The 17,054-nt window shown below is 40.0% G+C and overlaps 1 protein-coding gene across 1 annotated transcript in view; it reads left to right on the top strand.

Moving 5' to 3' along the window:
* Window positions 1-862: 862 nt before the first annotated feature.
* Window positions 863-17,054, top strand: part of ryk (receptor like tyrosine kinase) — a 40,656-nt gene continuing 24,464 nt past the window's right edge. The window contains exons 1-3 of the mRNA XM_023953947.2: window positions 863-1,657; window positions 16,670-16,791; window positions 16,879-16,978. Of these exons, the coding sequence (XP_023809715.1) occupies window positions 1,396-1,657; window positions 16,670-16,791; window positions 16,879-16,978 (484 nt within the window). The 5' untranslated portion in view covers window positions 863-1,395. The remainder of the gene's footprint in view (window positions 1,658-16,669; window positions 16,792-16,878; window positions 16,979-17,054) is intronic.

The raw sequence follows: 17,054 nt of genomic DNA, 5'->3' as shown, positions 1-17,054 counted from the left end.
ATAGTTCTGAGCGGCGTCTATAGTTTTCAAACAACATGACCGTCTCCAAGATTGAATTGAACATTGACATGAATGACATCCTGCTCATTCACTTGCCGCTAACGCGCTGAGGAAGAGGAGGCTGGTGTGTTCGTCCACTGAGCCGAGGCAGGGAATACAGAGGCGGAAAAAAGGGACAAATTGCATCCGCTATTCTAGTGCAGCATATGAGATACATTTATATGACAGAGAAGTCGTTTGTTCGCGACCGACACATCAAAGTTTTGTTCAGTCTGGCTTTGTTGTTACTGTAGCCATAAATGAAAAGAGACTGTTTTTTTTATTCTTAAAGCAGTAGTGTACATATCCTAAAATCAAAATAACTTATCTTTTACGGAATAAAAGAAATGTACATGGCGAGCCTTAATTTAATCATCTGATGATACACTCCTGAATCCGATAGGTGGGGGTTATACCATGGTCCTGGTGAATTCTTGATTCTGATTGGCTGCTAGGTGTGCATAAAAAAGTGATTATGCACGCTAAAAAAGAAGTTCTGGTCACATATCTTAAATGTTCTATATCACGGAGCTGGCTTCTTTGAAACAAAGCTCCATCAACTAACAAATAGTCCGCTTTTGTGAAAAAAGTGATCCAAACCTAAAAAATAAGCAGAATAAAGTACTGAAAACTGATTGAATATATAGTTCTTTTGTAAGTGACCATGGTATTATAGGCTTCGAAGTCTGCATTATCAGAAATAACGCACTCAGGCTTCCATGGCTTGTCTTAATCTCTGATAATGCAGACTTCTTTGGCCATTAATCCTTACATTATGCACGTGGAAATATATAAAACGCCAGGAAGAAAACGGCAACGAAGAAGAATCAGATAACCCCGTTTAGCCCCGCCCACGTTGAGCCACGCCTCGAACTGCACACTGCAGCCAAACGTAGTTGGAATCACTTGAGACGAGCACAGTCATTGAATATTCCGACAGTCCTGAAGGCAACATTCCAGTCTAGTGGGAGCTGAGCGCCCCCGCCCCCGCCCGCCTTCTTGCCCCGAATGAAAACCAGGGGATTCGGGGAAAAGCGACGGGAAGACGGACCGTGGAGGGAGAAATCCCGATGGATTAGCCTGCCTTCCGCCTCGGGCTGTTCTCCGCCGCTTGGTTTCGTTTCTGTGCGCACAAATCAGTGCGTTTCAATGCGTCGGTGTCCGGGTTTGACTGGGGGATCAAACTCCGCGGCAGCCTGAGTCTGACCGCGGTCGGTTAGCACAACTCAGCCAAAGTTAGCCCACTCCGGCTAACTTTGGCCGCTGCGGCTACTTACCGCAGTGGTGTTAACTTAACGGGAGTTACGACGTGAAGTTACGAGTTATGTCTCATCACGAGATTAACTTCACCGACGGATGAGACTGAAGTGGGCTACGGGAGCTACAAGAGCGAGCCACACCACCGCCGCGATGCGCGGCTCGACTCTCGGCTCCGGCAGCCCGTCCGAGTGGCGAGGCTGGCGGCGCTCGGTGCCGCGGAGGCTGGGGGGCTTCTTCTTCCTGCTGCTGCTGCTGCTGCTGGAGGGCGCGGGCTGCCTGGCCAACCCGGGCGTCTACCCCCACAACAAGCCGGCGGTCAACATTTATATGAGCGTGGAGGAGGTGAAGAAGCTGCTGGGTAAGGCCCGCGTGTCAACTCCTCCAGGGTTTTTTTTTTTTTTGGTTTTGTTTTTTTTACATCCATCAGGCTTTGGGTTCCTGTTGAACACAAAATCCCAATCCGGACATTGGAACAGAACTCTTCTCCAGATAACCCTGACTTTAAACGGAAGTATTTTGGACCATTGAAAACGTTCACGTGACAGTTTGTACTGTGAAGCCCCATGATGAACCCAGTCATTTACCCCAAAGGCCAGAATTACCCCAAAGGCATGGCCCGCAGAGCTGGGACTAGATTTAACATTCAGCATCAATCATTATTAGTTTTAATTATAAATATATATATTTCTAACTTCAAGGCACCAATGTGTTGGGTCAGAACTGTTAGTTTGGCTCAGGTGGAACATTAAATGCCAATGTTAGGAATTCATACATTAAAAACCGACTAAACACCAACAGAAAAGTTAAAGAAAACACTTCAGGAAGTGATTTATGGATTTGCTGAATCCTATTTTCTAAGATTGATTTGAAACAGATAATTCTTTTTTTTAAATATCCCTAATGTGATTATTCTTGTTTGATCCGTTGGACTTCATTACCAAAAACACGTGTTGCCGTTGGAAACGGAATCATACTAACTTGAGTTTTCAGAAACATTGGAAAGCAGCTGCAGGGATTTCATTTGGATCATGTGTGAAGGAGCAGCTCTTCATCCCTTTAATGCAACTGTAAATGTGCCCCTCATAGTTTGCCCTTGAGCAGGGTAACACATAGGGGTCTGCAACCTTTAACACTTAGAGAGCCGTTTGGTCCGGTTTGTTACCAACCAAAACCCTCTGAGGACCACAAAGTCAACATTTTAGAATTATACACTTTATGTTTTTGTGGCCATTGAAACATTCTTTCGTAAAATGTAGCCTTTATATATTTACAATCATTGAATTATAAAAGTCTTAGATTTATCTATAACCTCTTTGTTTTTGACAGCAGCATCCAAGTTTCTTTCAAAATAAAGTGCATGCTGTGTCGGATAAGATCCTCCTGTTGCTGCAGATTTCCTCAATTTAAAACTGAAACTCAAACTTGACATTTTCTTTCAGGACTTTTGTCATAATGACACCCTTTAAAAACTTGTTTTACTGTCAGAAATCAACATGAAAATGTTGGTAAAGAACTATTTTTGTTTTAATATTTAGGGCCTACATGTGAATGTAATTATGCACTTTAAGAACTTTGCTTCTGAACGACAACTAGACACTGTTACGCAGCATAGAAAATGCGCTTCATTTACCAAACTTAATATTTATTCAAAAAGCCATCAGTTTTATTTAAAGCTAAAGAGCCACAAAAATAGATACCGGAGTGGTTACAGACCCCTGATCTATACAGTCACCAAAGCTAAAACTTGGTAAATAGTCCTAGAAGTTCTGAAACAGTCTCCATTCTAGCATCTGACTGTGTCATAAAGGTTGTTTTGTATTCTCTGTTTCTGCAAACATCAGAAATGACTCCTGAGATCAAACATAGCTGTTGGTTTAGTTGACTGAATCATCGGTCTTTTGTTATTATAATGTGTCATCTTTAACTATCAGCCCTTTTCTATGGGGAAGACTTTGAAGCAGCCGGTACACTTTCTTTAGTCCTTTATCTAGTCATCTGGGATGGATTTCTGCCGCATCTGAAGGATGGGTTGGGGTTAGCGCTGACTGGTCTTCTGCAAATATAAGGCAAAGTTACACTGTATATATGTAAATTTGATGATTTAACTCCACCATGAGAAAACATACTAGTGTGAAGGCACTGCAAAATGCTTTTGGACATGTTGTGGAATGCTTCATTGTGTTATTGTTGAGTTGGAAAAACTCCTGGTTTCTGTGTGTAGTCTGGCTGGTGTTAGAGAGTAGGTCTGTCCCTTTCAGATTCCCTTGTTCTCCATCATGGCGTGCTTAATGTGGCGTTGCCAGACCACAGCCTCTTTGGTGGTTTGCCTGAAACCTCATTTGGTTGTAAGAAGAAATCTCTTTTTGTTTGACAGTTTTGTGTGGAGGACAAACATTTCCATGATGCAGCAGCTGCCGAGGGCCTCAAACTTCAATAGATTATGAAAAAAACTGACATCAAAGTCATGGTGCCAACAGGATTGGTGCAGAGCTTCCAGCTTTACTGAGCATTGTGTTGTGTGTATTCACAATTTTAACAAAGAAGTCTATAATTTACTTTTAACTAATTATTTAAATACTCCCAACCAGTGGTCTCCAACCTTTTTCAGGCCACAGACCGCTTTAATGTCAGGCACTACTTTCACAGACCGCTCCAAACTGGGCCGAAGTTTAATCATTTTAAGCTTCCAGCTTCTGAAAAATCTATATCTCAAATTAAAATGCCGCTACAAGAAATTTTGTTTACAAAATCTGAAAAAATTAGTCTATTTTCTTTTTACAGATGACAAAGCTTTAATAAAACAAAGATTGATTTTTAGAAGTTGTTTCTGATTTGTAAAAAATTCTATAAAAGCAACATTACATTTTTTTTTTCATAGAACGCCATTATTACACTGAGAATTCAACCCAGATCATCTTTCAGAGCAAAAAGATTTATCTTATTTTGTTTTAATAAATCCTGATTAACTGAATTTTTTCACGCAAAGGAACATTTTCTGTACTCAGATTTCTTAACAGTCCTTTTTACATGTTTCCACAAATCCGAAACAACTTTATTTGATTGAATCTTCATTCTTTGTCAACTGTTTGCGGTTGATTTAAACTTAGACTTTATAATGAAGACATTAAAGTGGATGCAAACAACTGGACGCTAACTTTAGCCACGTAAGACTTCTAAGGTGTGGTGGTGGATAAATAAAGCAAAATAAAATGACTCAATTGTCGTAAACTGGTATTTAAAAAAACAAAATGTAATAATAAACATGAATCCACCACGTCTGTAACTTAATTATTTGCGTGTGTGAAACACTGAAGTCAGTCGCTGCGTATCAGGCAGAGCGAGCAGCTTCTGGTTCGTGAGAACAACGGTTCAATAAATCCATATTTGGAGGAAAACTCCTGGTTTTGTCTGTAAACAGCAGATTTATGTTTCTTTAAAGTTGAAGGCTCTTCTTTAGTTTCCTCGCTGACTCTTTTCTTCCAGATGAAATTTTTCCAAATACCTTTTATTGTTTGTTTTTTCATTAGCTTTTTAGCTTTAGTAGCTTTGGGCTACTAACTTAGCAGCCCAAGCAGCTATTTAGTCAGAACAAAACAGAAATAAGTAAGGGTTAATGGCCGACGAAGTATGTATTATCACTTTTTAACGCACGCCGTGGAAGCCTGAACCTGATCCTGTTGCTTCCGCGAAGTGCGTTAAAAAGTGATAATGCACACTTCGAAGGCCATTAACCCGTTTATACCATGGAAATAAATAGTAACCAGTTTTTAGTCATTAATTCATCTTTTTTTTTTTGAATTTGGATATCTTGTCTCACAAAAAGCAAACTATATTTGTTATAACAAATAGTCCGCGTCACGCCGCACAACCGCTGCAGTCGAGATTCGGCGATTATATATATGCTGATCTTTCCGATGGGTTAAATAAAGCATCAGTTCAGAGAGAAGGTTCACCTCTTACTGCCTGTTTTTGTACAAATTATGAAGCAAAAGGTTGTTTTAAAGAAGCCGGCGCAGTGATACAAAACATTTAAGCTAGGTGACCAGAACTTCTTTTTTCACCATGCGGTTATCCTGTGGTATATCACATTTTAATGCACACCCAGCAGCCAATCAGAATCGAGTATTCATCCGGACCGTGGTATAATCAAAGTTAGTGTATGGATTTTTTTCCCCTTCCTGCAAGTGACCAACGGACCAGTACCGGCCCACGCCCTGTGGGTTAGGGACTATCGATGTTTTGTGTTTTCATGATGTAACGATGGTACTTTGCTTCCACCTTTTTCATTTTAAAATAACTGTAAGGTGTGTAGATTGGTCTCCATCATGATAGTACAATTTAGAGAAGTCTTATAAAGTGGATGGTTGTGTCAGAATTCCTTCACTACTCATTAAATAGTGCACTATAAAGTGCGTCTGTCATTTTGTTGTACTGTCCAAATCTACAACTAGAAAATCGAGTACCTTAGAAATTAAGCAGAAGTCTCTGCAAAAAAACCAGTGGGCAACGATGCTCACTAGATCAGTGAAAATAGACCACAATGCATTGTGTCTGAAGTGTTTGCCAAAAAAAATGTACTTAAATGTATTTTTAATAAACCATCAACATTTTTATCTTCAGGAGACGGTGGACTCATAAATAATCGTCACAAAACGCTCATATCCATAGATTTTAACTTCGTGAAATTGTTGACGTCGTATCCGCCATTAAAAAAAAGTAATGATCATGGTGTCCGAATTGCTTTTAAAATTCAGGGCACTACATAGTCCATCACTATCTTTTTTTTTTTTTTAGTAGTTAGGGAGTAGGGTGGGAAGTTGGACATAGTCTATGTTTGCAGTCTTACTTGTTGGTAGCTTACTATCACCTAGCATGGATGAAGAGTGAATAAATGTTTTCCTTTGTTAAAGACAGATAATCTCATCTCCCAAAGTTTTTAATTGAGCGCCATCTGTGTTTTTGAACAAACATTAACTAATAAATTTGTGTGATATTCACTGGTGGTAGTGGGGAAGTAGGATCCAATTCTCAACATATCTGATGCTTCTTTGCACTACTAACTATGTAGCTACAAGAGGTCCCAGGTCTGAGTCCCTCTGTGCTGGTCCCCACCACAACAAAATAAGGGGTTGTGTCAGGAAGAGCATCCAGTGTACAAATCTCTGCCAAAGCACCTGTGCGACTCAGTGAAAGCTGATGTGCTGTGCAGACCTCTGAAGGAATATGCTGAAAGGTGAACAACAAACATTTGAACTGAATTGCTAATAGGAATTATGAACAAATCTAATGGCAGTTGGACTGCTGGTATCCAAATAACATTTTTCTTTCTTTGTGCTTCTTAAAAGACAACTATTTGCCTGTGTTTACTAGAGTTTTCTGTAATAGGTACTGGCACCACACCTGTGTATTTTACTTGTTTATGTTGACTGAAGGTGTGGACCAGTAGAGACAGTGATGTTGCTGATGATTGTCTTTTCTTAAAGGAAAATAATTTATCTTTTGCTGTAAAGACTCTGCTGTCAGGGTAGTTGTGAGCTCTTCTGTAGACTCTTACTGCCATAGCAGTTAGTTAGCATGCTCAATAACACGTCATTTCCTAAAGTAAATTATACACATTACTGACTTTGAAGCCAGCGCAAATAATTGAGTCAAACTAGACTGCATTCCAGTTGTGGTATGTTGCTGTTGTGTTACTATTTTCATATGTACTCTCTAAAGGACCCGTACTCAGAGAGATTGTAATGTTTTATAGTATTTATTTTTAAGTTACTTTCAACATTAACATATGTTATCAATGACCTCAAAAGTCTAAGCATTCACTTGTCTTGTGATTGTTGCTTAGGTCAGGTGGTTGCTTAGAGCTGCATGTTTGGCCCTTTCCCCCCATACTTCTCAGTAGAATAATCTGTTCTAATGTTCTATTGGAGCTGTGCCGCTGGTTGTAGAATCCCAGAAAAAGAGCCCAAATACGTTGGATGGTATCATTTTAGGATCTTGAAACATCAGACAGTGAAAACTGTGGTTAAAAACAAACCGTACCAAACTGCGTCGCTCAGCGGAAATGTAGTGTTTATGCCTGTGGGCGTGACTGGACCTCTCAGTGGCGGCTGTCCTTCTGGAGCATCGTGGTTTATTTGTATTGTGTCCACAGTGTATCCCGCACTTCCTGATGATAGCTGTATGATGCCGCTAACTGACTTAGAACAGCATGGAAGCAGGTTCAGAAATGAGAAGTTTGTGGAATCCAGGAAAAGTGCATGCATAAGAAGAACATTTAAACATTTAGTTTGTTGTTAGATTGACATCCTGGAATGTTTGGATCCAGTCTAGCCACCATCCAGAAGCTAAAATATTATCAAAATCTCACTCAGTTTAAAAGAACCCCAGTGACTCCTGACATCATGACACCGTGTGAGTTGTGTGGTCCTCTGTGTTTTTATCTGTATTTTAGCTTATTTCTATTATTTTATTGTTGTACTTTGCTTGTTTTTAGTTTGTTTAATAATTTTTATCTAATTTTGGTCTCTGTACAGCACTTTGGGAAATGTGCTGTATAAATAAAGTGGATTGGATCATGAAACGGCTGATTCAAAGATTCACAGTTATAGGAACATTTGTAGTCATTTAAAGTTTCCTATCACATTAAAAAAGGGGGTAATAAAGGTGATACTGTGACAGAAATTGAAAATGTTCAACTTAATGGATCTGCAGCTGTATTTCCAAAACAGATGAGCTTCTCTATTTAATATCTTCAGCAAAAATCCTGATCTGTGGATTTGTAAGGAAGCTGTCCCACCTGAGCAGAGGCTTGTTTTTCCATACATGCACTGCTAGTTTGGATTCCAGGCAGGCAGCGCCCCTGATTTCTTTTGCATATGTCTGTATTAAAAGCTGACCTCTAGAATCCATACCTTCCAACCTCCAGCTCCCATATCAGCTCTTTCTCAAGACTCCCAAGACCTTGTTGCAGCCTCTGTGCTCAGATTTAACCTAGAAACTTTATAAAACTCAATGTATTTGAAAAGTATGGTACAATTTTTTTATTTTTAGTAAACATTATAAGGTCGAACTACACATAGGTTAACCAGGATTCAATGAAAGTACGATACATTTGGTTTTGCTCATTAAAAGAAAACTGAACCATACTTAAAATACATTTCAGCAGGTTTCAAACTTCTTTTTGACCAAATCTGCACAAAGATTTTGCTTTTTCATTTTAAACGGTCAGAATAAAAAGACAAAAAATGGACTTGGTCTGTAAATTGATGACTTTGTAAAGCAAAGAGAAGTTGATTTAAAACGCTTGTTCTATTTAAACAAGTTGAACTGAAACAATTCAGCAGATGTACTGCTGGCACTCGCAGATCTTTAACAAAAAATATGATTTCAAAACTATGCAAAAAAGGGGATTCTCTCTGCATGAATGTTAGTAGTTATAGATGATTTTAAAAAGCTCAGACCACCTAAGGAAAACCTCAAATTAAAATGTCAAGAAAAAGCTCAGCAACGTCTGAGAATTGCAGTTCAAAACATGGAACTCAAAGTTTTCTCTCTTCTTGATCATGGTTGACATGGTCTACAAAAAATGAAATTACACCCTTGAATCTTCTTTGTCATGTGGAGTTAATTTTGCAAATGTAAAAGGTTGGAATAGTTTGTTTTGCTGCATTTTCTTGTGTTGATGGATATTTTGCCAACAGTTTGGCATCCTGTACAACATAAACCTCTTTTGTGTTGTTGAGAATAACATTTCTGGTGAACAAATCCGCTCCTTTCTGCCTTTAATGCGGTGATTTTATTTGTTAACTGTCCTTTTTTCGAAACCCAGCTCCTCCTCAGATAAAATGATTCCTGTACATTCTGTCAGGTGTCTTGTAGTTCTTTTCTGTCTTAACAAAGGGGCTTGATGCTTCAGCGTTTGCTAAATGTCCCCTGATGGGACATAAACCCCCATGAAGGAGGTTTCTGGAAGCCTGGAGGTATCTTCTGTAAATGGAGCAAAACTAGGACAGTCACCTGAGGAAATGATAAAAGAAAGAAGCATGGGGACATGTAATGCATGTTTATACAATGTACTCATTTTGATTATTTCATTACAGTGTGTTTGTTGTAATTTATTCCGTTACTTTGGATATGGTCAAATCTGGTATTTGGTTATGATGTAACAGGTAAGTGCCCCTCTTTGAGTAAAACTAAAAAGAAAAGGTGTGTTCAAAGCTTTGAAACTACCCCTTCCCTCCCAAAAGTCACATTTAGAAGTGACTATATTTAGTCACTTCCAAATCAAATCCGTCTGACACAAACAGGTAACAGTTTTTCAGTAAAGCCTTTGGTATTTGTTAAGTAAACTCTACAGCCTCTTTGCGCAGCAAATAACCATGAATAAGGTTCATTTTGGGCAGACAGTCTTGCTCTGAGTCCTTGTTGTGCCTCCCCCCTGATTTACCTTCAGGCCTTTTAAAGCAATAACAGAGAAACTCAAGTATGGCGCCTTTGAAGCAAGTCAAAGAAAACCACAGAGATTGTGACTTAATGCAGGCACTTCTTTGAGTTCAAAGGTCCTTAAAATGTGCCTCATTTTAGCCTCTAATACTGGTGTTTCTGGGACTACTTAACACTGTTCTATACTCAAGTTCTGTGGTATGAAATATTTTCATCATCGTTGCAATCTTATTTCCATTTGTGCTTTTCTGAACAAAGACAGGGGCACAGTAGTCACATCTAATTTTAAGAATAGAGACTGAGTTTGCATCGATGTTTTAGTTCGCTGTTGTTAGCACATGTAACGTCTTCTGAGGGAGAAGTTAAGTTGTCTTTACCTTTCAGCTGTTCACTTTTGAAGTGGCCACAGCAAACTGTCTGCAGCCATCTAACCCTCTGTCCTTCTGCATCCTCCTCACTCACACCATCCACCCTCATGGCCTCCTCCTCTACATCCATCAGCTTCCTCTTTGCTCTTCCTGTGGCCTCTTTCCTTGTAGCTCTAACCGCAGCATCCTTTTACCACCATCATCCCTGTCCTCTTTCTTAAGGGGTCCAAATGACTGCAACCCAATGAGCTTATTTTTTTCTAAAATTCCCTATTGGTGCTGTGTGCAAAAAAACAGCTTATCTCTGTTCTCAAGTTGTGGAAAATATATAGATAGATATAAATTTTATTAAACTCCCAAAGGACAAATTCAGGTGTCCGGTTGCAAAACACACAACCACACACATTGAACAACAGTAAAATGACAGTTCACAAAATAAAATATCAGTTCATATCAGGCAGGTTAAACAGCCTGATAGCTGAAGGGACAAATGAGTTCTTAAAGCGTTCTGTCCTGCAGCGCAGTGAAAGGAGCCTATTACTCCGTGAGCTCCTCTGACCAGACATCGTGCTGTGCAAGGGATGTCTGGGATTGTCCAGGATGCTCTGAGTCAAGGCCCTCATCTTCTTCTGCAGCACAGATCCCAGAGAGTCCACCCTCCTCCCGATCACAGATGCACATCTCTTTATCAGTTTGTCCAATCGAGTGCAATCCCTTGTGGTCATACTGCCACCCCCAGCATACAACCCCATAGAAGACAGCACTCGCCACAACCGACTGATAAAAGAGGAGCAACATGTCAGTACACACATCAAAGGACCTCAGCTTTCTCAGGAAGAACAGCATACTCTGTCCTTTCTTATACAGAGCATGAGCCTGCTCCGACCAGTCCAGTTTGTGGTCAAGGTGCACACCCAAGTACTTGTAGGAGTCAACCACCTCGATTCCCCCACCATCGATGATCACTGGTTGGTGGGAGGACTTCCTACTAAAGTCAATGATCATCTCCTTGGTCTTTGATGTGTTCAGCACAAGACCATTGTCTCTGCTCCAGGAGGTGAATCTGGTGATGAGCTCCCTGTACTCACTCTCACCCCCTCCCTTTACACACGCTCCAATAGCAGTGTCGTCCGAATACTTCTGGACATGACAAGCTGCAGATGCATAATTAAAGTCAGCAGTGTAGAGTGTGAAGAGAAAAGGCGATAGTACAGTTCCCTGTGGTGCTCCGGTGTTGCTCATCAATGCCCCAGATACACAGTCTCCTAGTCGGACAAACTGTGACCTAAGAGTCAGATAGTTGTGGATCCAGCGAACAAAAACTGGATCAACTCCCATCCTCTCGAGCTTCCCCTTCAGCAGCTGAGGCTGGACTGTATCAAAGGCACTTGTGAAGTCGAAAAACATCACCCTCACATAGCTGCCAGTCCCTTCCAGAAAGGAGAGCACCCTATGGACCACATACAGGACTGCATCCTCCACTCCCATACTGTACTCCCATTCAAAGCATGGTATACATGCTGATGACGAGATTGATTTCAAATGAGATGATACTATTTATATTGTGATTGCTAAACACAGAATCATGACTTTTTTTTTTAATCATTTATTGATAGTTATTTGAATCTAGCCATTGTTTCATTTTTTTCAACTACGTCTGGATTAAGTCTTTCATTTGTTTTATATCATCACTCACATTGGTAAAAGGTGGTGTCATCAGCTAACAAGATGTACTTTAATAATTTGGATACATTTACTAAATCATTAATGTAAATGTTGAACAATTTTGGATCCAGGAATAACCCTTGAGGTACCCCACATGTTACAGTACTTAATGTTGATTTCATATCTTTTATTTGTACAAACTGTATACGTTAGTTTAACGTTGAATTTTTCTGTTGTTAATATGATTTTTGTTTGGAATACCACTTTTTTTGGGTCTTAAATATTAATTTTGACTAGTCAAAAAACATCAGGGGGTCATATATATATATATATATATAATTTCTGACAGTAAGTGGACATGGGAATATGTTCAAGACAAAGTGAAGTCGTTTTCAAAACAGAAACGTTGCATACAAAATGTTGTATTTATTTTTATTTGCAAAGTTGTACAGCAATTATTACTTTGTTCATGCTGCAGTTGAACAGGAAATATGCAGAATACAGAGATTTTGAGTTTATTCAGGATTTAATTGATCAGAATCATGCCTATAAACTGCATTTATAGAACAGATCAGTGGACAAACACTTATCATAAGTACACCTCATGGTGGCAGGTGAGGATGATGACAAGTGAAGCACTAAATACAGACACATACACAACAACAACAATATAAAATACAGAGAGCAACCCGAGCCCCATCCGACCTGTTACTGTTTCCGGTGTTTCTGTCCCGCTTTCATCGCTTGCGTTCATTGTACAGTCAATGCTTGCCTCCCGCCCGTCAACAGTATATCAGATCCAGACCCTTACCTGCTACAGGTAGGGGTCTGGGAAGGGGATATGTCCTGTGGTTACAATGAGCTGGCTGCACGCCCAGACACAATGTAATGTTGACAGAGAGCTTACTGTCTCAGTGATTTTACTGCAGTGTGCAGTTACTTAGCTGATACACTAATGTGGCATCGTGAGGGAAAACGGCGATGTGTTCTCAAGCAGCACTTCACTGCAGCAACACCTGCTGCATCACTGCCTGCTTTCTCACACAGTCAGTGTTTGCTCCTCCTCTGTTCTGGCTCTAATGCACCGCCAGTTACCTGCAGTGACATTCTGTGGTATTTTAAGGATTCTAGACGGAAATAGGGAAATGTTGGCAAACTTAAGCAAAGGCTGCTGACACAGCAGTTTCAATGCAGAAATACAATGTTGCCAAAGGGATCACAGCTGCTGTGGTCCATTCTGGCCAAAAGTCACATTATTGGGAAAATGGTATGCATCAGAGTACAAGGTCACACACTGTGTGGGGTCTTCAGCTGATCCTCAGCTTCAACTGCCAAAGCACGTTGTCTTTCAGCGGGAAAAGCTTTGCTGCAGCCGCCAATCCTTTACAGAAATGGAGAAAAGCCATACAGGATAAAAATATTCTTGAAATAATTTTCAGCTTTATAAAGGACCAACATTCATGGTCTTTGCTTCAAAGGCTCACTTTAAGCTCTGCTACGTTGCGTTAAATCACCATGCTTAGGAAGTGGTTTCTTATGGGGGGCTAAAAATCAGGACCATTTCTTAGACCATCTTCAACCTGTTTCATGTGCTATCACAGCAGTTGTTTTAATGTTGTGCCGATATGATTAAAAATATGTGAAACATTTGACACAAATGCCTAAGTTCTAAACTTGTTACTGAACATTTTCTGGTGGGAATTTTTGCTTTTGTGGGGTCAGATTAGCTCAATAGGTGGGCCTTCAGTGTGGTCTCCGACACTTTTGCTTTTGCTCATTGCAGAATTGTCCCAAACCACCTCCCAAGTGTTCACACGTGACTTTGCAGTTGTTAACTTAAGATGTAGTCTTTCAGGGTGTACATAAGCTCAGGTCAGAATACCTGACAAATACAAAGAAAGAAGAGAAGAGAGGTTGTTAGAGTTCTATGGAGTTCTCTTTGGTTCAGTGGACTCCACACACAGGATGGTCTTTGTCCTGTCACTCCTGGACCTTGTTACCTTGTAAGAATGAAGTTTGTGGGTGGAGTGCTATCAACTACAGATCAGAAGACATTTTGTCTAAGTGTTGTGTGATCATGAAATACTAAGTAAAGCATCACGAAAGATTGTAAATTATACAGTCATCAACATAAATATTTGCACAGAGACACATTCTCTCTAATTTAGTTTCTGTACATTACCACAGTGAATTTGAAATAAAACAACTCAGATGCCATTGAAGTGCAGACTTTCAGCTTTTATTCCATGGGTTTAACAAAAAGATTGCATAAAAATGTGAAAAACTAAAGCATTTGTTAAACACAATTCCTTTTTTACTGATTAAACCATTCATTTTTTTTATTAATAAATGTAAAGAAGGAACTGCTATTATAAAAATCTCACCTACATAATCATCATTGACACTTAATGACCCACTCCAATTAATGCATTTTTTTCTCATGATGGAGAACATAAATTAACAAATTTAAGGTTAAAAGTGTGTTCCTTAGTATTTCTTTACTCAAATGGGGATGAATCCGGAGCAGATGATAAAATAGCTGTCTGAAGAAGCTCTCAGTTGTGATGTAGAAACTGAAATGAGCGAGCCAAAGTCTCCCTGCTCTGCTCCATTCTGATGCGTCCACCTGCAGACTCCATTAACGTCTTAATTTTCCTCGTTTGAGCTGCCATCTGGCTCAAAATTGTATGGCTGGATAGCTCCAATATTGCTCGCCATTTTTGTTTTTGATAGATTGGGGTTGTGAGGGGCTGTAAGCAAGCACTGGAAAGAGCTCAGACCTACTTCCGCTTGCTTATCTGACTCCCGTCTCATGAGCCGCGACTCAAGTCTGGTAGGTGATGACTCATGAGACTTGATTTGCGACTCACAGCAAGCCGGTTCACCAAAGCTTTAATGTAATTTGATGCCATAAACTGAGCGTCGGAGCACCTTTTGACGTGGTGCATTTATTTTGTCCCATCATATACTATGTACTATCCTATGTTTTTTATGTTTTTCCCGTTCCCTGTTGGATATTTAGAGGCCATGATTGGCTGCAAAATGTAAAAGAGGGCTCATACTTCCAGTGTCTTTAGTAAAAAGGGCCTTTTTTTTTCCGCCACGAGCACATCCTCCGAGGTGTTGCTTTGAACCATTGCAGCTCTTGTTCGGTAACATGTCGGGGAAAAAAGTATGTCCTTCTTTCTTCATGCTCATGCAGTATGTAGAAGGCGGGCATCTAACATTAGAGGGCTCCAGTTGGAAGGGCTTTAATTGATTCATTACTTCAAACTACAAAGACATCATTTAGCGTTTGTGTAATCATATTTGAGACCACTTATCGCCACTTATGCCTCTTTTTGCGGTAAGCATACCGCATTGGCCTGATACCGCAATGACGATTAAATAGGCTTGAACAATAAATCACAAATTTATTGTTATCGCGATTTCAAGCTGTGCAATACGAATATCGCAAAAGATGGCGAAAATTGTTATAAATGGTTATCTTACATGTGCTAAAGCAATCTTATGGCAGCTTGAAGTATTTGACGAATTAAATAAATCCATTTATGCATTTGACCAATCGGATGGACTTCTTTTGATCATAGACAAATCAGATGGAACCCTTTTATGTTAGATGCTCACTTCTTATGTAGACGAGGGTCATTTGGAGTATAATTTAAGTTATGTTGACTCTTATTTAAACTAATCTGTTGCAGTGAAATGTAGATTGTTTTTTTAGTTGATTTCCTATTAGTTCATGTATCACAGGTTATATCGTCATTGCAATATTGATCACTAATATCGCAAATCGCAAGTTTTCCCCATAACGTGCTGCCCTAACAATACATTTGCAGTGAATTGTGCAGGCCTAATTTGTGTGTGTTGGTGATTTACTGGCTCAGTTAAAGCAACACTATATTACCCAGCTGAATGGAGAGATACTAAATTTGGCGTCTGTAAGCTGTGATGGAAAAATAATCAGAAATACAAATAATAGAAGCTTTAAAGAGAACTGCATGCTAGTCAGTCTCCTTTCCCTTTGATTGGGTATTCATTCATGCCATCTGTTGACTGTATGTGAGAACTGGACTGAGTGAGTGTGACGTCACCCGTAGAAAATGGCTATTTTCCAGTTCTAACAAATGAAGTCAATTCAGTCACCAATTTTTAGATACAAATGCCGCCATGTTGGAGTTTGACGTCATCAGTAAGCTGTGATTGGTTTAAGTAAAAGTTTCTATGGCAACCACTCTCGATAATTAGTAGTGAGCTTGTTGGCCACTACCTCTTAAACGTGGGCCCGGGGTAATCTGTCAGTCATGTTTTAGATGTTTGATGTGACATCACCTGCGTTTATTGAGGCGTCTGATTGGTCAGTTTGCACTACAGCAAAAATATCATTAAAGAAAAGAGAATTATTAAGAAGATGTTTATAAAAGGTTTTAAGTACGAGCGGTTCTTCCGACTAATAGAATGACTGACTGACTGACTGACTGACTGACTAACAGCTCCTTATTTCTCTATAGAAGTCTATGGGATTTGGTTCCTTGGAACCAGTGGCTACTTCCTGTTTGGAAGGTGAGGGGGGAGGAGTCACTCAGTCCAGTTCTTATTTACACGCAATGCTGCCATCCTGCCATAATGGAAGGGTTTCCCCCCATCTTAGTCTTATTAACCCCTTAAGGGCAAACATTCTGCTTTTACATGCCTTTGACTGGCAACAGTTTGTTAGGAAAATGCTTTAAACACAAAGTCCTTAAACGTCACCAGACATAGCTGCTCCGTTCTGATTCTCGTGTACTTTCTACTAACCTGTAAAGCAGCTTTTCAATGGAATATTTCACATTTGATCTTAATGTGGATAAGAACCGTAATTCACCTTTAGCATTGTCTCTGCTGTCCTTACACAGGTCTAGATGCAGAGCTCTACTATGTACGGGACGACACCGTGAACCATTGTGCGCTGTCTTTCAACATGCCAGTTCCCACTGAGACCAACAGCCTTTTCTTCACGTGGTACTCCAGGACCAAGGTGAGGCTCTCCGTCTTCTCACCGCATCTGCACCTCTTCATATGAGCTCAGGTTGAATCAATCTTGATTGTTATGAATGGTTTGAAGGTTGACTATCATCTGGCATTCCATGTTGAGAACCCTGTTGCCCTCATCCAGCCAACATGCAACACCAGCATTCAGGGGGAGCTGCCCCGTCTTCCTTCTGGTTCGTCAAATCCTTCCTAAATCTTTCTGGTTTTTAACACCTGCATACAGATGGCTTCAGTCCATCCTTGTTAGTT

Source organism: Oryzias latipes, chromosome 4 (genome assembly GCF_053564925.1).
Source record: "Oryzias latipes strain Hd-rR chromosome 4, Olatipes_Hd-rR_3.1".
NCBI classification, from domain to species: Eukaryota; Metazoa; Chordata; class Actinopteri; order Beloniformes; family Adrianichthyidae; genus Oryzias; species Oryzias latipes.
This window is presented reverse-complemented; position numbering and strand designations above follow the sequence as displayed.